This window comes from Panthera leo, chromosome B1, assembly GCF_018350215.1.
Source record: "Panthera leo isolate Ple1 chromosome B1, P.leo_Ple1_pat1.1, whole genome shotgun sequence".
Lineage (NCBI taxonomy): Eukaryota > Metazoa > Chordata > Mammalia > Carnivora > Felidae > Panthera > Panthera leo.
In genome coordinates, this window is record NC_056682.1 from 32,511,102 (window position 1) to 32,535,509 (window position 24,408).

General features: G+C 43.9%; 3 protein-coding genes and 1 long non-coding RNA gene across 6 annotated transcripts in view; 2 read left to right on the plus strand and 2 right to left on the minus strand.

Annotated features, from left to right (window-relative positions):
- KCTD9 (potassium channel tetramerization domain containing 9) overlaps positions 1 to 1,939 on the plus strand; it is a 37,534-nt gene extending 35,595 nt beyond the window's left edge. For both annotated transcript variants that reach the window (XM_042934534.1, XM_042934535.1), the window contains one exon: positions 68 to 1,939. In XM_042934534.1, the coding sequence (XP_042790468.1) occupies positions 68 to 184 (117 nt within the window). In that variant the 3' untranslated portion in view covers positions 185 to 1,939. The remainder of the gene's footprint in view (positions 1 to 67) is intronic.
- Positions 198 to 10,404, minus strand: LOC122217506. Its single transcript, XR_006201558.1, has 4 exons — positions 9,976 to 10,404; positions 8,891 to 9,057; positions 6,586 to 6,748; positions 198 to 281 (listed from the first exon to the last, which is right to left on the minus strand). It is a non-coding gene; the product is annotated as an uncharacterized LOC122217506 (long non-coding RNA).
- Positions 6,649 to 11,870, plus strand: GNRH1 (gonadotropin releasing hormone 1). Its single transcript, XM_042934536.1, has 3 exons — positions 6,649 to 6,795; positions 8,977 to 9,072; positions 10,761 to 11,870. Exons 1-3 carry the CDS (start codon positions 6,655 to 6,657, stop codon positions 10,800 to 10,802), a joined length of 279 nt encoding a protein of 92 aa, XP_042790470.1. The 5' UTR covers positions 6,649 to 6,654; the 3' UTR covers positions 10,803 to 11,870.
- A 3,349-nt stretch (positions 11,871 to 15,219) lies between these two features.
- Positions 15,220 to 24,408, minus strand: part of DOCK5 (dedicator of cytokinesis 5) — a 220,895-nt gene continuing 211,706 nt past the window's right edge. For both annotated transcript variants that reach the window (XM_042934539.1, XM_042934538.1), the window contains exons 49-52: positions 20,874 to 21,042; positions 20,039 to 20,177; positions 18,959 to 19,062; positions 15,220 to 18,380 (exon numbers count right to left, since the gene is read on the minus strand). In XM_042934539.1, the coding sequence (XP_042790473.1) occupies positions 18,276 to 18,380; positions 18,959 to 19,062; positions 20,039 to 20,177; positions 20,874 to 21,042 (517 nt within the window). In that variant the 3' untranslated portion in view covers positions 15,220 to 18,275. The remainder of the gene's footprint in view (positions 18,381 to 18,958; positions 19,063 to 20,038; positions 20,178 to 20,873; positions 21,043 to 24,408) is intronic.

Here is a 24,408-nt window from a genome sequence, read left to right on the forward strand (position 1 = left end):
ACGTTGGAACATTTTCCTCACGTGCCCCAGGAATCTTAGTTTTATGAATATTGTTTTTGTCTTGCAGAATTGCGACCTGTCTGGGTGCGATCTTCAAGAAGCCAACCTGAGAGGTTCCAACGTGAAGGGAGCTATATTTGAAGAGATGTTGACCCCACTACATATGTCACAGAGTGTCAGATGAGAATTTCAGGGCCGGAGGAAGATGCCCAAGATGAAAAATGTTGTCCTTCTCACTTTTTTTTTTTCTCCACCCATTCAGTTGTCTAGAAGAAGTAACACTGTAAGGGAATAAAAAACAAACAAAAACCCATTTAGAGGATTATGCTTGTTCTCAACGGTGCATAAAGGAAAAAAGTGACTTTTTTCCACATTCTGATTTTAACAGAGAAGCACTCATTTAATAGATGTAGAGAAGCTAGAGTAGCTCGCTGCCTTTTGAGCGGAGTCAGGGGGATTTGGCTGGTTTTATGACCAGAAATAGGATCTATTATATTTGCTTTTAAATAGGCATGATGTGGAAATACCATCTTGGTTTGAAATGTATTCGAGGATTTTAATTTATGAAAAGCACAACATATGCAATTATATTTATTGAATCTCTAGATACAGTATGGATATTTAAATTGTTAAACTTTACGAAAATTTCGAAAAGGTTCAGGTTTATTAATAGCTTTAGTGATGCCTCCCCTACTCTACATACCTGTCATGCCATAGGAATATGGTGAGATCAGATTCCCCAAGGCTCTCTTTTCAGGTTCTTGGAACGTTTATTTTTTAGAATGAAACAGTAGCTAAATTAAATCCTCGGCTCTTACTGATTGAGACTGAGTGAAAGAAAAGACCTCAATGTCAGCTCAAGGTGGAACTTTCCAGATGGACAAAGAATTTACCTATCGCTACAACTTTTAAATGAGCATCCTTAGAATTTCATTCTAAGCAAGTTCCACTCAACGCCAAACCAGGCAATTTTATCAATTTACACTACTCGCCTTGTTTTCTCCTGTACAGTCAAAAGAAGCATAGGAAGTATATGTCAGAACCAAAAAAGCAAGGTGCATTATCAATAGTAATTTAATTCAAATGCCAAATAGTTTCAACAGGGCCAGCTTAGAAATAGGCATTAAATCCCAGTCCACTGTCATCTTTTGGAAATCAACATAATGCCGTTAAAACCCTACAAGGGGAAGGGAAGCGATTTTAAATTGGCAATTTGATGACAGCCACCAAAAAACTTCAACAAAAATAAAGGCGTTGGATGGGTCCGAGATGTAATACCAGTCAGCACCTGTGGTTCTTCTTTCTGATTTAGTTCAAATTCTAGCCTGCTTTTCTTGAGTCCTTCTCTCTGCAATAGCAGAGACAGGACCTGTACTTCCTTACCAATAACCCGTTGTCCTTATGTCTACCCCAAGAGCAGGGATATAAGCTGTGTCCAAATAGGTTCTGAATTCTACAGACTCATCGGTTTGAAGCAATGAATCAATGAAAACGACTTTGTTTGTCTCCTTTGGGAGAATGACGCGTGTTCAATATTTACGTAGCTTATTCTTCTATATATACATATGCAAAGCTTTCCTTAACGGTAAAGGGTGCACATGCGTAGTGAGAGCTCGCACCTTTACAGGTGAGGGAAAGCAATTTCAGAAATGAATTATTTTCTTTGCTTTATTATTTTTACCAAGACAGAGAAGTATTGTATTGAGAGATATCTATTTTCATAATCAATATGTGCCTAAATTATATTTAAATCATTTCACTCTGTACTATATTTTCAATAATTATAGAATGTGTTTGTTCATCCACTTAAGGGTACCTCTGTAGACACAAACCTAAAAATGCAGAAGAATCTGAAAGGTCTAAACATTGGTATGCTTAGAAACTGCAGATTTTGGATCTAATGTATACTGCATTAATAAACGATGTGAAATGTTGAAAAGGAGTTTCTAGTCGTACTTTTGAAAATCGACTCTTGACCATATTTCGCTTACGTTTCTTCAGCATTAAGTTGATGACCAGCCCCGAGGGTCTGGGTGGAGAAGGAAATCCAACACAACGCTTATAATGGATTAGTCTGAAAGGGCCATTAATGCAAATTTACCCCTTTAAGCATGGTTTTTTTATGACCCTGTTTTTAAAATCTGCCGTGCTAACAACACAGGTTCAATTACAAGACTTCCAATGGTTCATTTGTGTTACTCTTTTTAGCTGATGAACATTACAAGTTAGATTTATTAGGTCGGTTGAGTACATTGTCCCCAAAACATTCTCACCTGACTCGTAGGAGAGGGAATTTTGAGGCAGGAGTTTCAAAAGAGTACAACTTCTATTAAACCTAGTGATGGAACTTGTCTGTACACAGGTAAAAATACAATTGAGGGTGGGGGACTAGAAAATCTAAATCAGATTGTGCATACTGATAAAATTCAGTACTCCTGTAATTAGAGCCATATGTATTTATTATGCTGTAATATCTAATTCAACTACAGTTTCAAAGAAATTTTAGTAGGAAATAGTGTAAATTCACTTATGACAGTGATTTACTATCAAATCAAGGCATGGAATATTTTCTCCAGTTGCTCATTTTATGAACGGGTGGTTTATACTATAAATCTACCCCCATGTCAACTTCAAATCATGTTTAATGAAAAGCCCTAGAATTTTATTAAATTTCCAAGGAGGTATTATCTTTAAAATTAAAAAGGTCCACCTCTACAAAGAAAAGTGGTTATTTTCTGCATAAAGCACCTTATGCAAGGATTAATTCTCTGAAAGCCTTTCACAACCTTTAAATATGTCAGCAGGAGTTCACCACGGACCCTTCCTGCTGAGATATTACATTAGGGCAAAAAGAGGCTTGCGTCTGTCACTCATCAAGATTGCTAAGTCATTACTGTGGCATTTCAATAATTTTTAGGTGTTTCTTTTAAGGTTGAAAATGAAACCATTTTCCCTCTAAAGCCATATACTCTTTTTTTTTTTCTTTTTAACATTTATTTATTTTTGAGACAGAGACAGAGCATGAACAGGGGAAGGTCAGAGAGAGAGGGAGACACGATTTGAAACAGGCTCCAGGCTCTGAGCTGTCAGCACAAAGCCCGACGCAGGACTCGAACTCACGGACCACGAGATCATGACCTAAGCTGAAGTCGGACACTCAACCGACTGAGCCACCCAGGCGCCCCTAAAGCCATATCCTTTAAGATCTAGAAGTTTCTAAATTGAGAAAAAATTTCTGACAACTATGAAATCCAATACTGAAACCCAGTTTATTAAATTAAGCTTCATGATAAATGGATCTATCCTTGGAACTATGAAAAGATTCAAGGGACGACTGGGTGGCTCAGTTGGTTAAGCCTCTGACTAGCTCAGGTCATGATCTCGCGGTATGTGAGTTCAAGCCCCACGTCGGGCTCTGTGCTGACAGCTCAGAGCCTGGAGCCTGCTTCAGATTCTGTGTCTCCCTCTCTCTCTGCCTCCTCACCCCCACCCCCCCACACTCTGTCTCTTTCTCCTTCAAAAATAAATTTTAAAAAAAAGAAAAGATTCAAAGTGTGTCCCTAAACATCAAAATTCCATTAACTGCATACTCAATCTCTTCCTTGGTACTGCAGAAAATAAATTTGGCCTTTGCCCTTCAGATCTATGTGATCTAAGGAGATGCAGATTTGGCATCGCGCATATTTAGTAAAGTCATAGACCATGCCACTGTGTTCATCTAAAAATTTCAAAACCTGTTTCCAAAAATACCGACTGATAGAAATAACGTACAAGAAAGCCACTGATGCTTAACCAAAGCTAAGTGATTAACGTGACCCTAAAGGCCAGGAGTCTTCACTCCCGTTTCCTTGGTCCTGCCCCAAGACCACATCTGCTGGCGCAACACTGTGAGAAGGACACTTCTTTTAGCAAATTGTCAACTGGGCAATTTAAGTGCCGTTCAAACATAATGAGCTCTTGTTGAAAAAGAGCCTCTCATTACCTTTGCATTTTAGTGAGATGAGATTACGCTCTCATGTCAGAATGGCACTTAAGTTACTCAGTGTCTAATGAAATAATGAAAATAAGTTAAATCACATTATTATTATTATTATTTTTTTTTGAGATTGTTCACTGTTTGCAATTGTACTTAAAAGCTTATTTCCTTCTCTAGCCTATCATGAGACTCTGACAACCTCCACAGAAATGGCTGGGTAAAGAGTTTCTCTGGGCAGGACAGCACTGCTCTTTATACTGACATCCTTGCAAATGTGATTCTTCTGGAAGAGTATCATGAATACATGATTGTCTTCCCCTAATTTACCCTTGGGCGATGACTGATTGGTTTCGCATCCTACCAGAGGAGAAAACTGCCAATCCCGGCTCTAAAATGAACAAATATCTAGTTATTCTTAACCATTTTACTGTTTAGCTAATGTAATAGGCCTTACAGACAATTGTATATGAAGGTTTAATTCTGTGTCAGATAAAACGTATCTTTGATGCAGAAAAAGAGGAAGCGTTAAGCCCAATCGTGTTTAAGGCCCTTACTTTAAAAAATAAATAAATAAATAAATAAATAAATAAATAAATAAATAAATAAAATAAAAATAAAGGCCCTTACTTTTTAGTCATTCATTCAAATTTATCAAAGGCCGACTAATGCTAGGGATTTAACAGAAGTTTAGACGAGATGGGATCCTTGACCATTATGAGTTACAACCCAAGGGGTACATTAGGGGAAGACAATCATGTATTCAAATAAAAGTAATAAAGAGTAATGGTTCTCTCTTTGCTTTTGTAAATGCTTATACTGTGTAAATAAAACATCCCCAGGGTCCCCCCACCCCCACCCCCGGCTTGGAACACCTATCTGTAAAGTTTGGATAATGATATCCACCTGCTGGGACTGTTGTCATAGGGGAGGCTGGTCTTACGCATGTATGTTTACGCATGTACGTTTACGTATGTTTCTCACCTTTGTGTTCCCACTGCCTTTAGCACAGTGACTTGCCTATTTTAAGTCAGTATCTACTAAAATGAGTCACACTGTGGACCCAAGTAGGTTCTAGGTGGTTTTAGGCTTAGTATATTCTAACGACAGTGTTTCTCAACTTTCTGATGCTATCAGCAGGCTTTCAAGATAAGTCAAGGAAGGAACCTGGTGGGTAGGAGACTGGGAAATTTTCAAACCCCCATTATCTTCTTCAGGATCGTATATGGGTATAGGTAGGGTGCCAATAATCCCTTCTTATTATTTATAAATCAGCTCCTCTTACAAATGAAGAACCAAAGAGCGGAGACCAGCTCCCAGGCATCCTGACTAAACTCCTTTCTAAAATGATTACATGGCTTCCTTTGTGAAAGCTTTTATGTGAGCCTTTAACATCACTTAAGGTACAGCAGCTGTTTTCCTGGAACTCTGGATAGGTCTGTTTCCTCAAGAGAATCCAACCTAGCTTGATTTTAATCTGTGAATTGTGGCCTCAGTATAAAAGTCCTGGCTGAGGTTTTAATGGCCAAGATTTAAGTAAATTTAACAGACACCCCAGTGGGTGTTCCAATTACATACACTATTAAAGGGCCTTCTGTGAGGATTAAAACAAAAATCACTATTTAAAAAAAAACAAAACCCATAGTCCATGTGCGGTATAATTTGCCAGCAGGAAAGATTTCAGTCCTGGAAAAGTTTCATATAAAAAGGAAGCTAAGACAATGACAAATCACAGAACTCCACTAACTCGAAGAGAAGCTCGGGATTCTTTTGGCTCTTGGTCCTCAAACAGGTAAGACGCTTTGTATTTCTAGCATGTGTTTTAGACTGCACACTTTTGTCTCTCTATAGGGCATTTTGTACCCAACGGGCAAAGTCCAGGTGCATAGCATCCAAAGAAGCCTTGACCTTCATGGTCCTTGTCACCCCTGGCCACAGAGATGCAGCCTTTGGGGAATTAATAACAACTCATGGACCCGTATTCGATTTCGTCTTTAGCCTTTTTCCCATCAGATGAACATTAACGTGAAGGCTTTGTGAGAATTCGTCATGTCATTAGCTAATTCGAGCCCGCCTTGGCCACGGAGGCATCTGGTCTGGGACTCGGTGCTTTGAAAGGTGTTGAGCTCTCTCCCGCGCTCACAGATGGTCCAGCCCACACTTGAGTGTGGAGGATACTCAGCAAAATGTAATTAGTGCCACAGCGTAACCACTGAATGTCATACAACTTTATATTAGCCAGAGATTCCTAGCAGAAGCTACCTTTCCAAGCAGATGGCCCAGTTCTCTTTATCTCAGGAACTGGTAACAGTTAGCTGGAAACTAATCAGTTGAGCGGGGGCAGGGAATCTTAAAGCAAAAAGGTGAACTTGATAAGGGAAGGAATCAGGGGGTTTGGATAACCAAATAAATACTAAAAATAAAAAAGAGACAGCTTTGTACTGAAAAGTGCGGAGCATGTAAGTTCAAAGTCCTGCCTTTATCGCAGGTGGCTAGGAAATCCTGAAGGCAAGCAAGGGGGGGTGGCGGGTGTGTTTGTCAGTGTCCTTGGGTGAAAACGACAGCTATTTCTATCTTCCGCGGGGTTAGCATACAAACATCAGACTGCTCACCAAAGAGGTCTTTACTTTTTGCTCAACCCAGTCTGGGGCTCCTCTGACTGTTCCATCGTGTTCCTCAGAATGGAGGCGATTCCAAAACTTGTCGCTGGATTTCTTCTGCTGACCTTATGCGTGGTTGGCTGCTCCAGCCAACACTGGTCCTACGGCCTGCGCCCTGGGGGGAAGAGAAGTACTGAGAATCTGATTGATGCTTTCCAAGAGGTAAGTCGCTTTCATCTTCAAAACTGAGACGTGTGCCCCCACAGGGCTAGCCTGGGCTCCACCTGCCCTAGGAGTCCCCGGGGAGATAAGGCACTGCAAACTGCCAGGCCCATTCCCGCTCGCAGTTCAGACAGGGACCAAGGAAACAGAGAGGGGAAACGAACGACTCCAAGAGAACACGGCAACACCTGTGAAGGAGCGTGCCGCGTTCAGAGCGTCCAGAATGGCCAAAGGAATTCAAAACAATGCGACGGGTCCATGGTCTCTAGAGCAAGAGGATTCCTTGGGATTTGGAAAGAAAATCTTAGAACCTCTGCTTTTTTTTAAATGTCATCTTGAAAAAAATAAACAAAATGTCATCTTTTTAAAGTATCTATGATACGAGGTCAGTGGTACGTTTAAAAAAATTTTTTTTTTTTTTTTTTTTTTTTTTTTTAGGGGCGCCTGGGCGGCTCAGTCGGTTAAGCGTCCGACTTCGGCTCAGGTCCTGATCTCACGGCCTGTGATTTTGAGCCCCCGCGTCAGGCTCTGTGCTGACAGCTCAGAGCCTGGAGCCTGCTTCCGATTCTGTGTCTCCCTCTCTCTCTGCCCCTCCCCTGTTCATGCTCTGTCTCTCTCTGTCTCAAAAACAAATAAAACATTTAAAAAAAAAATTTATAAAAAAAAAAAAATTTTTAATGTTTATTTTTGAGACAGAGAGAGACAGAGCATGAACAGGGGAGGGGCAGAGAGAGAGGGAGACACAGAATCGGAAGCAGGCTCCAGGCTCTGAGCTGTCAGCACAGAGCCCGACGCGGGGGCTCAAAATCACAGGCCGTGAGATCAGGACCTGAGCCGAAGTCGGACGCTAAAGCAACTGAGCCGCCCAGGCGCCCCGGTGGTACATCTTTGTAACGTGCAAATCAGTATCCTCACCAAGCGTGCGCGCCCTATCATTTCTTTTTACTGAAATGGGCACTTAAGCAAAGAACTTGGAGGCTGCGGGATAGAGGGGAGTGGTTAGCAAGCTCGGGGACACAAAATATATACTGGAGAATATGCTGGATTTGATTTCATGTAAATTAGATATCAGTGTTAGTACCAGCACTAACATAGGACACTTGGTTTTTTATCTATGAAATGAGACTTCCTGGGGTCATGGTCACATGAGAGAGGCCTTAGATGTTAGTTGACTAAGTCCCAAAATGAAAGTGGGCTAATAAAAGAAAGTCGCTATTATTTCTATTATTTTTATTTCTTTTTTTAATGTGTAGAAGACACAGACATGTTATTTATTTATTTTCTTAATGTTGTATTTATTTTTGAGATAGAGAGACAGAGCACAAGTGGGGGAGGGGCAGAGAGAGAGGGAGACACAGAATCCGAAGCGGGCTCCAGGCTCCGAGCGGTCAGCACAGAGCCTGATGGGGGCTCAAAATCACAGGCCGTGAGATCAGGACCTGAGCCGAAGTCGGACGCTTAACCGACTGAGCCACACAGGTGCCCCTCTATTTTTGTCTTTTAAGTTTATGTATTTATTTTGAGGGGGGTGGGGAGAGAAAGAGAGAATGGGGGAAGGGCAGAGAGAGAGAGAGAGAGAGAGAGAGAGAGAGAGAATCCCAAGCAGGCTCCACACTGTCAGCATGGAGCCCAAGGTGGGGCTCAGACTCAGAAGCCTCAGCATCATGACCGGAGCTGAAATCAAGAGCAAGATGCTTAACCAGTGCCAGTTAAACCACGCAGGTGCCCCAGATATTGTTTCTTAAATTAACGGGAAAACAGGCCTAAGGGATGAGCAATTCGGGGCTGGGACACTTACGACAGTGCAATCTGAAGTCTCCTCTCCACAGGTTGTATGTGAAGTAAATCTTATTTAACTGTGACATATTTAGTTAAAACTAGAAACTAAAAATCACCCTAGTCACATCTCGAAGCTCCTAGACTTTTTGTATACCATCCCCTCAGGAGGTTCGAAGTACTTCATTCTCATCATCTCTCAGGAGAAAATATTCTCTCCTCATTACCGCCATTACCTCCAGAACCACCCCCCCCCCACCCCATCCATTCAAATGCCTAATGGAGGATCTATCTTCTTAGATAATCCCCTTGGCCTCACTTTCCACGCACGATCTTTGGTAGAAGTGGGAAGCACCATTCCATTTCTTTATCTCCATCAGCAAGAATCTCCTTCTTTTTCCTCAGATAGCCAAAGAGGTTGCTCAACCCGCAGAACGTCCGCGCTTCGAATGCACCATCCACCAGCCCCGTTCTCCCCTCGAGGACCTGCGAGGAGTTCTGGTGAGTTACAGTGGTGATGACATGGGGCCTTAGAGGTGAACGACTCCTTGGTACCGCCTCTCAGGCTGTCCACACAGGACAACCAGCTCTCAGCCTCCATGGGGCCTACCTTCCTGTGTGAATTCCTCCCGGGGTAGGGTCTCACCATTTTGTGACGCCATCTTTCAGTACCAATGGCTAGAACCTTTTTTTACCCCTTACACTGTAACCTTGATCTCATCTTGGTTCTGGCCTTTGGGATGACTGACAAATTTCTTCCCACTGTTATATGTCAGTTCTTCAAGTACTATTCATCAGCCCCCCTTCCCCAGACTATTCTAATCTAGGCCAATCCACACCTCTCCACCAGATTCCTTAATTCTTCACCAATGTTCTTGGTATGAGATAGTTTTGCTCTGGAAAAATGAGGAAATCAAAAATGGTGCTCTAGTTGATTTTTTTCCCTTTGGAATAAAAAAAATTCCAAACTAGTAAATTTATAATTCAGAACCACATATTTGATTTCCAATTGGTTTTGTGTGTGTGTATGTGTGTGTGTGTGTGTGTGTGTGTGTGTGTGTGTGTGTGTGTTTTACTTTCGAGAGCGAGCGAGAGCAAGCATGAGTCCAGGAGGGGGCAGAGGGAGAAAGAGAGTGAAAATCTTAAGCAGGCTCCACAGTGAGCCACAGAGCCTGACTCAGGGCTCGATCCCAGACCCTGGAATCATGACCCGAGCCGAAATCAAGAGTCGAACGCTCAACTGACTGAATCACCCCGGCACCCTTGCTTTCTAGTTTTCTGACTGGATTATAACAACGTCCACATTCCCACCAAAAATGGGAATCTACTAACTTAATGCAGGTTTTTCATAACCAAACACAAGTATACAGAGAACTGAATATAGAAATTGAACCTTGAACTCACTGTTGGTGATCTCTGAGCTCCGCAGTCCATGTATCTTCAGCACTTAGGGGCATTCCAATTAGTTACCAGTTATGCCCAGGAGCAGGGAAAGCCTGAATAAATCATATATGAAGAAAGCTATAGTTTTCTTTTTCTCCATTGACCTCAACTTCCACACCCACAGTTCAAAGAAAAAAAATGCAGACAGACATCTTTATTTGCTTTTTCTTTCTACTCCGACCTACCACACAAAATAGTAAGCAGTGATATTTCCCAAGCACGACGTGAGAAGGAATTGAGACAAAAGCTAGGTTAATAACAAACGGAGATCAGATCTTTCTTTCATCTCTTTCACATCCTATCCTTCAACTATTAATGTAGATTTTAGGTTTATTAAAAAACTTAAAAATACACGATCTGTTATCTCTCTAGTGCACAAAAATAAATGGGTCTCGGGGCGCCAGGGTGGCTCAGTCAGTTAAGCGTCCAACTTTGGCTCAGGTCATGATCTCACAGTTTGTGGGTTCAAGCCCCCCGTCGGGCTCCGTGCTGACAGCCCAGAGCCTGGAGCCTGCTTCGGATTCTGTGTCTCCCTCTCTCTCTGACCCTCCTCGGCTCACACTCTGTCTCCGTCTCTCTCTCTCTCTCTCTGAAAAATAAACAAACATTAAAAAAAATTTTTTTTAAATAAATAAACGGGTCTCTTCTTTGTATACCGGTATTTTAGAAATTAAAATGTCAAAAGCATAATGGAATTCAGCTAGTAAAATCAACCTCGGTATATTGGTTGCTCACATATTTTTCAGGAAAGTCTGACTGAAGAGGAAACTGGGCAGAAGAAGATTTAAACCCACTGAGTCAAAAGGATTGTCAACACAAGTATAATTCTGACATTGCAATTTGTGACCCGTTTAACGTCTTATCAATTGTGTGAATTTCAGATACGCTTATGCTAAATTTGCATGTTTCACCAGGAAGTGCTGTGTTATGAATAAAGTGGCATAAATGTTACGTCTAGTGCAGAACTCTGGTGGGGGAGGGACCCTGTAGGCCCATAAAGGGGAGAACTCTGAGTCTGGGGCAGAGGAGACACGAGGTAACACCAAGTCGACATTATTGTCGACTAAAGAAAGCCCATGGCTCTCCTCCGCCACCACCCTGCCCCAAGAGCAGTCACCTATGGGCCCGGGCCCCCACATCCGACTCAGCAGCAATCTTCTCTGGTATTGTAGCTTTATTTTTGACCATACTCTGTGGAAGTGAGGCCCCGACCAAGGCTTCCTCCCACGTGGAAAGCAGCTCCCTTCCCCGGCTGTCTCCAATCCCTTTGAAAGTCAGCTGGAACGGGAGAGAGGCTTAGAGAGAAAGGAGGCCCTGCTGGGCACCTGGTCCCGGGCTCCTTCTGGCTGCACGTGGCCTCCATGTGTCCACCACAGCGAGTGGTGCAGGCCCAGGCTTGGGACCCAGGCCTAAAAATAATCGTGTTCATCTGCCGTAATTGGACTTGAGAGCTAGCCCCTCTTTTGTTAATTGGTTATTTTGTTAATTGGAGCTGAAACAGGATCCTGGGGCTCATGTATCTACTTAGTTTACTGGGGACCAGTTTTCCAGGAGCCCCAGACACTGGTACCAGTTCTCAATTATCCTCGTAACTTCCAAGTGATTATGAGACCATTTGAAAACCTTCAATTTCCGATAAACCACCTGGTGGCCCAGCAGCAAACTGTGCCCACATTCACATGGCCACGATCAAGGTCCTTTCCTTCTTTCAATCAAGGTGCCTTTCCCCTCCTCTCCCTGCCTCCCCCCACCCCACCTCAAAAAAGGGGCTGTGTTAAGGAATTTGAACTGGAGTCAGAAACAGTCCATGGGGGAAAAAACCCTCCCTTCTTTAAAAAAAAATTTTTTTTTTTAAATGTTTATTTACTTTAGAGAGAGACAGAGAAACAGAGCACGAGCAGGGGAGAGGCAGAGAGAGAGGGAGACACAGAATGTGGAGCACGCCCCAGGCTCTGAGCTGTCAGCACAGAGCCTGACATGGGGCTCGAACTCACTGCGAGATCACGACCTGAGCCGAAGTCAGAGGCTCAACCGACTGAGCCACCCAGGGGCCCCGAAAACCCTCCCTTCTTAATACAGATCTGCCCAATGCCAGGTTGCCCAAATATCTCCATGTGAGGAATCTCTAAATCTGGATCAGGGAACCTCCTTCCTCCCACTTTAATAAAATTAGGCAGAGATGTGGGTCCACAACCTACTTTACCGCACAAAAGTCAAAACTGCATCATTTGACTCATCGATACATACAAGGCAGGATGAGAAGCTTCCGTCTGCCAATCACTCAGTGACTGGCACACAGTCATTTTTTTTCATCGCCATTTTTGTTACATTATTATTTTTGTTAACAGTAAAATCATTATTTTTGTTAATAAGAGCAATACCATTTGCAATCTTTAGTTAACACGCTGGGAAAAAAAAAAAAAAAAACAGGGCAACGTGGTCACTTTGGGGGAGGGGGAGGGGCAGCCGGAAGGAGAAAGAGACTCTTAAGCAGGCTCCGCCCTGTCAGCTGGGAGCCTGGAAATCACGACCCGAGGCGAAATTAAGGGCCAGACACTTCACCGACTGTGCCACCCAGGTGCCCTGCCCCTTCGTTTTTACGTCCTGTTTGGAGTCTCTGCTTTTCTTTGCCAAGGCTTGTCTTTGGGCAATTTCTTTGCGGGCAGCTGTGGGCTTCCCTGAATGGGTTACAGAGATGCTCATGAGCTCGGTGGCTTGTGACTCCCCTGAACATGTTGGGTATTTGGTTCTCAAATGGCCCAATGCCTAGGGATGAGGAGAGCAAAGATGACCTCTTTATGAACATTTTAAACATCTTCCTGGATCTGAACAACCCACGGCCTCATCAATGCTGCTTCCAAAAGAAGCCTTCCCAAATGAAGAGTGGGGAACCATACCAAACGCTCTCTTTGACGAGAGAAGTTCTCAAATAGATACGGCTTTAAGTGTTTACCAAAAGGAGCGGCTTGAAGATTAGCCATTTTCGCCAAGGGTTTAGTCTTCCGACAATAACTGGGGAAAAGCCAGCAATCACCGCATGAGACAAGGGCATTTATAATTTTTTAAAAGTGTTTATCTTCGAGAGAGAGAGCATGAGCAGGGAAGGGGCAGAGGGAGAGGGAGACACAGAATTCAAAGCAGGCTCCAGGCTCTGAGCTGTCAGCACAAAGCCCGACCTGGGGCTCGAACTCATAAACCGCAGTTGCCTCCATGAGCTCAAGTTGGATGCTCAACCACTGAGCCACCCAGGCACCCCTATAAATTTTGACAGTGGACAATGCTCTAAAGATTTGTTTGTTTTGAGAGAGAGAGCAAGCCTGGGAGCAGGGAGGGGCAGAGAGAGAGGGAGAGAGTGAGAGAGAGAGAATCCCAAACATTCTCCATGCTGTCAGCACAGAGTCCGCCGATGAAGGGGCTCGATCCCACAAACCACGCAATCATGACCTGTGCTGGAACGAAGAGTCGGACGTCTGACGGAGCCACCCAGGTGCCCCTAAAGTAGTATTTCTCTCTGGAGACCCTACACCCAAAAAGATTTCCCAGGCTTGGTGATTCAGTCTTGGGGGGCCCAAACCATTTGCATATTGAACATGCCATGGCTGCTTATGTACAGAGTGGAGCGTTATTGCTCTAAAACGCACTAGATGGCAAATGGTTAAAAGTACTGAGACATTTTCTCAAAAGAAAAAAAAACTTAGGCATAAGCCCAGGACTTAAAATAGGGTGGCTATTCTTTTTTTTTTTTTTTTTTTTTTTTTTTAACGTTTATTTATTATTTTTGAGACAGAGAGAGACAGAGCATGAACGGGGGAGGGGCAGAGAGAGAGGGAGACACAGAATCGGAAGCAGGCTCCAGGCTCTGAGCCATCAGCCCAGAGCCCGACGCGGGGCTCGAACTCACGGACTGCGAAATGTTGACCTGAGCTGAAGTCGGACGCTTAACCGACTGAGCCACCCAGGCACCCCCAGGGTGGCTATTCTAACTGAAGTGTGGCTGCCCCCTCTCTCCAACGTGACCCACCACCAGCAGGGAGTCGAAGCAATGAACATCCATTTTTGGACACCGATTTTTTTTCAAGTTGTTGTTTTCTCTAAGGTAGTGGTGTTCAGTGGTGACTCGTAACGAAAGGCGCCCACAGGGACTGGGTGTGATGTGTCGCGAAGGAGGTGTCAATAAAGAAAAGCCCAGGAATAATTTTGTTTCTTTAACATAAAGGCAATAACAAACACAATAAACTTCAAAATACATTTCCGTTTTTAATTTAAAAAATAAATAACAGCAAATCTGAACAAAATTTTGCTACTTCAATGCACATCTCCCTAACGGGCCATGTTTGAAAACCAACTAGTTTATAAAATCCTGGCAACAGAGCCTTTGACAAAGTTTGCATGAACAACTCACAAAACTGGACTAATAGAGGAGTTTAGGCAGCATGTGTGGGAGACCGGCTTTGGCTGGACTGTAAGAATCAGCCTGAAATCATCAACTTAAAAGGAAAACTATCTTTTTCCTTTTGTAGATTAAAACTGGTAGTTCCACTCTCAACCCACCCCAAGAGGAACTTACCTTTTCCAACCAATTTTCAAATCCCACTTGGTCAATGGTGCACGGACCTAAAAGCTGTTGTACAGAAACGTCGTTTCCTTTAGGTTCTCTCTCTTTCTCGTTCACTTAGAATCAAAGAAAGCTAGAGCCGAAAGGATTCTAAAAATCACGCAGCCTCAAATAAGTATCTTTGTTTTACATGAAGAAATTGGGGCCCAGGAACTGACTACAAATTGACTTGCCGAAAGATACATGGTCTTTTCTGTCCTGTTTTGTGTTGATGGGGGGCAGTTTCCCTGCTTTTTTCATTGTATCCGAGAAGCGAGAGGAAGGAAGGGACAAATGTCAAAGGCCTTCCAGATGCCTTTTGCAGGACAGCATGGACATGAGGGGACATTCTGGGGTGCTGGATGTGGTCTGGTGACACGGTATACACCTATGTAAAGTTTCACCCATCTGTACCCCTGAGATCTGTGCATGTGACCATACGTACGTTAAGTCATGTCTCAATTTTAAAGGAAGAAATCACCCCATAATCTGGGCGCCGGGGGAAGGGGAAGGTTCCCGAAGCTTGGAAAACGTTAACAAAGGTAGACTGCTACCTCGGATCCTGCTTTATCTCATTTGTCTTAGGGATGTGCAGGGTGGTGGCATTTTTCATGGGTCTCCCTGATGGGAAAAAATGACACCAATTCTGGAATCCAGGTGTGAAGGCAGAGGAGGGAGGGGCCCGTGACCCAGCAGCCTTATTTAAGGTTTCGCTTTCCTCTCATCCCACCGTCTTGCCAACCCCACGGTACGACACAGTCTGTATACCAGGCTGTCCCCATTGAACACAGCGAACTGCCACTGCCCGAGGGTTTCGTATGGCGTCGGGCATTCAGTGAAAGATTAATAAACGTTGAACAATAGTTTTCAATTCTTGAAAGAGAAAAACAAACTCAAAGACAAGTCACCGGAACCGAGAGAAAAGAAGGGATTGAAAAAACCCCCATAAACTAATATCCACAAAGGTTGTGACGGTTTGGGGGGGAGGGGGGCTACTTCCAATGTCGTTCAATACTGCAGAGTTCTTATCAAGGAAAATAAAGGCCAGCTCTTCCCCCTTTTATTCCCAGCCTCTCATCTCTCCTATATGTAAGGTAATCGTACGGCATTTCTTTTGTAGGACAGGTATTATTTATGATCTTTTGTCCGACGTGACTTTTTCTGACCCAATGGTTTCCCAAAGGAAATAAAACTTCCAATGTTCCCTGTAATCTGTGATTCACTTCATTACCTAGAATCCTTCCTATTCAGGCAGCAGAGACCCAGTATTTCCATTAATGTGGAAGGGGAATCGTATGGAAAGCCAGACTATTGAAAAAGGGCACTGGGTGTGTCGGATTTCCCCAGCCTCTCATCAAAAACCACACCGCAGAACTCACTTGCGCTACTCTGAAGGGACCTGCTTGAGGCTTGGTATTTTTTTGTGACTCACTTTACATCTTTCTCTTTTTAAAGGCAGCTTGAAAAATACGGTGAGTGAGGCCTACAGGTCCCCTCTAGCCAGTCTGCGAGGCAACGTCTCAGAAGCTGCTCTGGGCTCCACAGAAGCCCAGTATAACCTTTCCATTCCTTCTCTTTGTTCTCCTGCGTTCTTTCCACTAATATCCTTTCCGGTTATTACCGCTTCTTCTTTGGTCATAAATAATTACTCCAAGAGGTGCCATCTTTGCAAAAGGGGCCGTATGTGCACAGCTAATTTGCACTCACGTTCCCAATTACGTTGGGGGAAAAAATACACGTGCTGTTCGCTGGTGGCGAATTCCAGATCTTACTCGGGGCCAGGAGAGACAAGAAAGGGCCATTTCGCACCTACTGCGTCACAGAGTCAACCTCTCGGGAACCTCACCTGTGTGGTATTATCCCTGTTTCGACAGGTAAAAGAAACGAAGGCTCAGAGGATTTCAGACACTTTGAGGGAGTCTCCAAGTTAATGGACGACATAGTTGGGATGGTCTGAAATGAGATGGTTTCCTTCCAAAGCCCAGGTTCTATTTGACCCCCGTATAGGCTCTCCTGAGTAGGGGTGAAGCACGACCTTTTCCTCACCTCTTTTAAATGCACTCTTACACTAGTTTGCCTGAGTGATGCTGGCCACGTCGCAGAAGGTTTATCCGTTCCTGACTCTGTGAAGAATTAGTATGTCTCTCCTCAAAGGGGTGGCGTGGGAAACAGGCCCACCAAGAGGCAGGCAAGCAAATCCCGGGGGTGAAATCTCTCTCTCCTCTCTCTACCGCGGCGGGGAAGGGGATTGGGCCTGGTTGTGGAAGGGGGTCTGGTGAGTTTCCCTACAGGCTGACCTCGGGGATCCACCACAAGTTTTCCACTTTGTCATCAACACCCAAGTAGGATAGAAATATCTGGGACATTTCCACTGTTGTTCCGACTAGGGATAGCTATCATCATGGAGTTTGTCAGGGCCATCTTCTCGATCCAGGCGCTATCTGGGGAGAGAGCCTCAATCAGCAAGCTGGGTTATTAGTGAGCATGTGTAGTCAGACTTTCTGTGTTGAGCCTCAATTTCCTTTTCGACAACACGAGGGGGTTGTCTGTATGACCCTGAAGGCCCTTCTAGCTCAAAACGCCTTTAGCCTTGTGTGGTTGTTGATGTGTGTGTGTATGGAATATCTGACCATCGAAATCACCCCATTTTCTTCTTCGGAAAGGAGCACTGACATTAGTACCATAGGCATGTAATCGAATTAATTCCACAATCACGAGGAATAAATAATCAAAGGGAGATATTGCACTGTATTCTCCAGGGTAAAATCAGGTGGCAGAGAGGGGCTGCTGAGCCGTCCAAATGGGATCTGGAAGGGAAGCTGTTGAACCTGGGGCTTCTAAGGCCCTTCTGTCCCGTGATTTGAGCTCAAAGGAGATAACAGGACAAGAAACTGTGCAAAAGAAAGAGCTTCAAGTGAGTCTGTAGCGGGAAGGAGTTACTGCCTTGTGCCGAGGGCCGTTAAGTCGGGAGCATGAGGGGCTCCTGGGAGGGGGTGGGGGCAGCTTTCCCGTGCCACACGTGGCGGGGACGGGGGGTTGGTGGTGCAGGAGCTCAGACCTCACGGTGGAGTCCATGTTTTTTCAACAATGATAACTATCCACACGTGAAGGTAGCCAATCTTCATGACAAAGACATTCTTTTCCTCAAAGGAGACACAGCAGACATCAGAAAGATAGGATTATTTCGGCTACTGAAGTACTTGAGGTGGGTCGCTTCCAATGTCACTCGGGACACGATGTGCCCACGTGAGAAAACGAAGTCTCAAGCATAGTTTCTCAGAAGCGACGCAAGAAATCCTTCCAAAGAGTAGGTTCCTGGGGTGCTCCGCCATCACCCCAGAAGAACTTATCCAGGCTTCTGTAGGCCTCAGTGGCTCTGCACTGGAGGCTGAGTTTAATAGTGGTGAGGGAGATCTCTCTTTTGAGAGACACACAGGACACGGCCAATTTTAGAATTCCACGTGGAATGGAGGAGAGGCGGCGTGGCCTTAGGCTTCTATCAAAGAGAAGCCTTTCGAAGACCAACCCGTTCGGAGCTGGTGAACATGACCCCGGATCAGGAAAGGTGGTCGGCAAGGGGCCCCAGGGAGTGAGGACAGTTTCACCTCTCAGGCATCAGGTGTTCAAGGTGTTCAGGAGTTCCAGAGAGAGAGAGGGGACAAGATCCTTATTGGGATCCAGGCTCAGAAGAAAGCAAGCCAGATTTCCGAGTTTTTGGAGGTGGTGGGGGTGGGACTTTGGCTTCTCTTCTGATGGGCAGTGGGGGAGCAATCTGAGGGAACAGACACAACAAGAACCAAATGAGTCTTCCCTTTTTTCCTAACCTGCCTTCTCCGCCACTTTTCTGACATTGTGCTTTAGCTTCTAACTGATCTGAGTTTGTCTACACAGGCAAGAAGGGAAAGAAGACTGATTTATCCTCCCCTGTCCTCTCTGAGTTATCAGATATTCACCAAAATGTTATGTCCCCAACACTAGGGCTCTTGGCACATCTACGGTAGGTACTCAATAAATATTTGTTGAATGAACAAAGGAAACTCATCAGAGGTCATTGCGTTCACTCAGGAGTAAACTCTTCAAATGTGAGCCAGAACTCACGTCTTAGGTCACTCGCCTGTGCCCACAGTGACGTACAGAGAACACCTCTGCCTTCAGTCTGATGAAAAAGTCTACTTGGGTTTCATTACTTCCCACTGCAAACTCCCCTGTTTTTATGGTTTCAGGAATGAATCAAGAGTTGATGAGAGTGACACATCTCCGGGAAACCTGCCCAGTAAAAAGCTTGGAAAACCGACCCTCCATTCCCACGAGTGGTGTTCTCTGACCCCAGGGCCGGCCGGTGTTCCCTACCTCTGTGGAGTTCCTCTGGCCGCTCTCATAGGGCTTGCTTTTGGGGGGAGGGGGAGGCGGGACACCAGTAGTCATCAGCCCATCTGTCTGCAAAGATGGCGAGCCTAGAAATGTTACAAGTAGATGAAGGCAGAGAGAAGAATTCATCAAGGCATCTTATAGAACCTCTGCTTGCCATTTTACCACCTCAACCTGGTCAATCGAAAGGCTAAGATCATAGGCTATGGTTTCTGTGGCCAGAATGGAAAAGATCTCTTGCCCCATACATGACACATGTAGTGCCGTTTACTCACCAGAAGGCTTCACACGAAGTTCTGAAGTAAAAATCCCATTTTTTGTTCAGGGTTTTTACTATTACGCTGGAGATAAAGACATTTTCTAGAACTTATGGTGTTGCTCTATTCTCTGATATTTCCCAAGGGCTCAGGAAAAAATGTCACAAAGTAACTGGTCGGTAAGTATTGGTTAAATTGGACTGAACTGTCTTAGTTTTATCATTTGAACGGTGCCATATCCATTTCCTCCAGGAAACCTTAACCTAATTATCTCTAACTCTTGATTGACTATTATGTCCCATGTGGCACAATGATTTACTCCTCCATTCTTTTTACCAAGGATACCTTGTCATTCTTCTCAGGCACTGTGTTATTGCTGATTCCCCAGGCCTGACTGTAAATGGTATAGAGAACAGGTCTATTTCTTGTCCTTTTTGGGGATCCTTTCCTATACAAAGTACAGGGATATCGACCCAATGGTTTGTAAGTTACTTGCTTCCTGTCTGGTCCCCATCTGACTCTATCTCATTTATACCTTCACAACTGGAAATGGAGTAGTGAGACCCTCTGGGTCACTATACAGAGAAGGTTAATGAGTCCCAACAACCCAAACACTTCTTCTCAAACTCTTGATTGTCCTATACCACCCACCACGGAATGAATCAACTTTATAATAATCTCATATACAGAACAGTGGCTGTTCTGGCTAAAAATTGCCCAGATCCATAAACATACTCTATTTCCTACTAAAACAGATATAAAGGATACAGCTACATCTCTCTATCTATCTCTATATGAAACTTACTTAGGGTCCTGGTAGCTTTAGGAGTGAGTGGAGGCGGGCTCAAGGGTGTTGACTGAGGAGGTGAAGAACCATGAAATGGCGTCAGCCGATTGTCCGACAACTGGAGACTCTTTGGCCTTTGTGCTTTTCTGGCTGGGCTCTAGTGGGGGTGGGGGAGGGGACACAGCAAAGCATTCTCATGGTGAAAAAGGCCGAGCTCATCAACGCTCTGAACAATCTTGCCTGTTAGAGGGAACAATTCCAGGAGCCATTCTTGAGCTTGCCGCCCTGCCATGTGGTGACCGTGGCAAAGACAAGCACAGGGAATCACTGAATCATGCTTTATTTTCTGGCCAGCCATGAGCCTGATTTTGACCACAGTTGGATTATGTTATTTAGGTTGGAAATGAGCCATCTTGATTCTCAGGGAAGGCTGGTCTTGCCTTCCTTGATGTGGCTCATGAAGAAAAAAAGCACCTTTTTTTTTTTTTCTTTTTTTTTTAAAGTTAAGAGAAGAGAAAGGACTGTGTTTGGACCAACTCATGGAACATGGTGGTGAGAACCACAACTCCAAGCATCAACCCACATGTTTACATTGTGGGTACAAGGTCTTGCACCACTACTGATTTAGATGCCCAGATTCTCCATATGTGCTTTCCCTCACCCAGTCTAAGATCTGACATTGCCACAGGCTGCTGGGTCCTGAGGAGGCGCAGCCGGGCTGCCCCCTGGTGACTCCCAGCTGTGACGTGAATGGCGATGTGCCCGGCTACGGGGGAAAGCACTAGCAAACCTCTGCTGCTTGTTTGCTTGCCCCACCCCCCGTTTTTGTTCGTTCATTCATTTGTTTTTTTACCATCAGATCAGGTTCTGATGCTTTCTCTGCAATGACCTGGGACTTGCTCAGGCTCCAGTCTTTTCTCTTGAACTTGCTGATCCGGTTCTCCGTGTCCTCTTTGAGGGGGAGATCTTCAACTCTGGCACCTGACGAAGCTCTGCGCTCCAAGAGTGGCTCCAGGATTGACCTATCGGCCAAGCACAGGGGCAAAATCACAAAACACTGACCACCCGACAGTCAAAATGTGTTCCAGAAAGACCAGGGGTTATGCCTCCTCAATCTAACCTTGACCTGTGACTTCCTTCTCGGGCTCTAAATGTGCATTTCGAATTGCCAATTAAACATCCCAATACGTGTACAGAAATGAAACCGTCACAGTACAGGAGGAAAACATCTCTGAATATTCATCTTATCCCAGGAAGAGAAAGTCTTATTATATTTACAAGCAAAGACAGAATTCATGCAGTAAAAGATGAGTAAGTAGCCCTCTGCAGTGGATAATAGCACATGCCCCAGGGACAGCCAGCTGTGCTGAAATCCTACCTATACTTACTTCTTGAGTGATCTTGGGCAGATAATCTTTCCATGCCTCAGTTTCCTTATCTGTTAAACGGGGACATTAACAGTACCTACCTCACGAGGCTACTGCAAAATGCTTAGAATAAGTGCCTAGTATATATGTGTCCTCCTGAAATGGTTTTATTACAGTGACAGATTTTTCAAGAACCATAGTGACAACTAATTCATTCAAGAATCCCGATTGAATGCTACGGAGAGAGAGCAAGAGTTTGACAAGAAACGGGACAGTCTCACAATATTTCCCCATACGTTACTTATTAACTACAAAGGGGAGAAAAATAGTAACCGTACACAGCAAAGAAAATGGTCAAAACCTTCATCACGTACACAGTCAATTAACATCAACTGTGCTTCTGGATATGATACCTAAAAAGGAAACGACATCATACAAAAATGTATAACCCGAACCCTAAGCACAAGGGAAAATAAGACAAACCCAGTCTCCCAAATGAAGGGAAATCCTATAAAATAACTGGCCCGTCCGTAATCTTCAAAAATGTCAACGGTGTGAAAGCCAAGATAAGGAGGGGCTAATCTGCTTCAGATTAAAGAAGAAAAAAATTCAACATGGGATCCTTATTGGATCCTGTACCAGATGTTGCTAAGTATAAAAGACATTGGTGGGACCACTGACAGAAGAGGAATATGGGTTAGAGCTTAAAGTATTGTATCGATGAGAGATTTCCTGAACATATGGGCTGGACTTCTGGAAGACGATATGATTGTTCTTAAAACAGCACGTATGCAACCTACTCTCCCACAGTGGAGTTGGCGTTGGGGGGAGACAGGGACAGAGGGAATGACTATGGGATAATGTAAAAACAAGCAGGGTTAAAAAAGATATTTTACCTTTTATGATGGGTATTGCTTCTGGCTTCTGAATGGGTATTTAGTAAGCCTTGGTTTGATTAAAAATTGATAGATTTTGCTCCATAAAAATAGAAAGTTTGGAGGGATGAACAGGCAGAGCACAGAGGATTTTTAGAGCAGTGACATCATTCTGTCTGATATTACGATGGTGAACGCATGTTATTACACATGATACATCTGTCCAAACCCACAGAACTACAACACCAAGAGGGAACTCTAAGGTAAACTATGGACTTTGGATGATTATGATGTGTCAGTGTGCATTCCTCAGTGGTAACAAATATACCACTCTGGTGGGGGATGTTGATGATATTGGGGGCTGGGCCAGTGTGGGAGGACACTTTACTGGGAAATCTCTGCTTTCTTCTTAATCTTGCTGTGAATTTACAACGGCTCTAAGGGGCGCCTGGGTGGCTCAGTTGGTTGAGTTCCACTCTTGATTTCAGCTCAGGTCATGATCTCATGATCCTGGGATGGAGCCCTGCCTTAGGCTCTGTGCTAAGTGTGGAGCCTGCTTTAAGATTCTCTCTCTTGGGGCACCTGGGTGGCTCAGTCGGTTAAGCGTCTGACTTTGGCTCAGGTCATGATCTCACGGTCCATGAGTTCAAGCCCCGCGTAGGGCTCTGTGCTGACAGCTCAGAGCCTGGAGCCTGCTTCCGATTCTGTGTCTCCATCTCTCTCTGACCCTCCCTCATTCATGCTCTGTCTCTCTCTGTCTCAAAAGTAAATAAACGTTAAAAAAAAAAAAAAAAATTTAAAAAAAAAAAAAAAAAAAGATTCTCTCTCTCTCTCCCCCCCTGATTTCCTCCCTCCCCCTCCCCCACTTATGTACTGTCTCTCACTCTAAAAAATAAAATAAATCATAAAAAAAAAAAGCTCCAAAAAAATAAAGTCCATAAAACACACACACACAAAAGCTGTGGTATGAAATAAGACAACACAGAAACAGCTACGAGCTATTAGTATTAAAAAAAATAATAATGGGGATGCCTGAGTGGCTCAGTCGGTTAAGCGTCTGACTTCAGCTCAGGTCACGATCTCACAGTCTGTGAGTTCGAGCCCCGCGTCGGGCTCTGTGCTGACAGCTCAGAGCCTGGAGCCTGCTTCAGATTCTGTGTCTCCCTCTCTCTCTGACCCTCCCTTGTTCATGCTCTGTCTCTCTCTGTCTCAAAAAATAAATAAATAAATAAAATAAAATAAAATAAAATAAAATAAAATCATTAAAAAAAATAATAATAAAGGCTTTCATTTGGCAGAAAGCATCATCAGTCAACTAAAACTATTTGCTGGACATATTTTAGGTGCCAAATATCTTTAATATATAAGAAACTTCTATAAACCAAAAAGAAAAATATGAGTTCAATTTTTTAAACTTTTCATATTTTTTTTATTGTTTATTTTTATTGTTGAGAGAGAAAGACACAGAGTGTGAGTGGGGGAAGGGCAGAGAGAGAGGGAGATGCAGAATTCGAAGCAGGCTCCAGGCTCTGAGTTGTCAACACAGAGCCTGACGTGGGGCTCGAACTCACAAGCTGTGAGATCATGACCTGAGCCGAAGTCGGACACTCAACTGACCGAGCCACCCAGGCGCCCCAATTTTTAAAAATTTTCAAAGGATATAAATAGGTATTTCATGAAAACAGAAACCCAAATAATGTTAAAAAGTTAGTGTCACTAGCTATTAAATATATAAATATTAAGACAAGGTATTTGGAGGGGGCAAAGACTTTTTCACATTTTATTACAGAAAATTTCAAACATATAAAAAAGAGAAGAGAATATATAATAAATTCCCATGTATATATCACTCAGTGTCAATAATGATAACTCATGGCCAATCTAGTTTCTTACGCCCACCTAAGTCACATTCTGAGCCCCTCACTGGATCATTTGGAAACGATTCTTAGATGGCGTATCATTCCATCTGTAAGTATTTTAGTATATACCTCAGTCAGGCAAGGACTTACTGCATAACATAAGTACACTCCCATCATCAGGGCTACAAAATGAAATAATTCCTTAATTTCATCAAGTGTCCATTGTTTACATTTCTCATAAATTTTTGTTAGTGGTTTGCTTGAATCAAGATCCCAAACAGGATTCA

Excerpts from the sequence above, each read along its gene's own strand:
- GNRH1 (XM_042934536.1), top strand. The coding sequence starts at position 6,655 with ATGGAGGCGATTCCAAAACTTGTCGCTGGATTTCTTCTGCTGACCTTA. Across the intron at positions 6,796-8,976 it reads TGATTGATGCTTTCCAAGAG|ATAGCCAAAGAGGTTGCTCA; the intron begins GTAAGTCGCTTT and ends CTTTTTCCTCAG. Across the intron at positions 9,073-10,760 it reads AGGACCTGCGAGGAGTTCTG|GAAAGTCTGACTGAAGAGGA; the intron begins GTGAGTTACAGT and ends CATATTTTTCAG.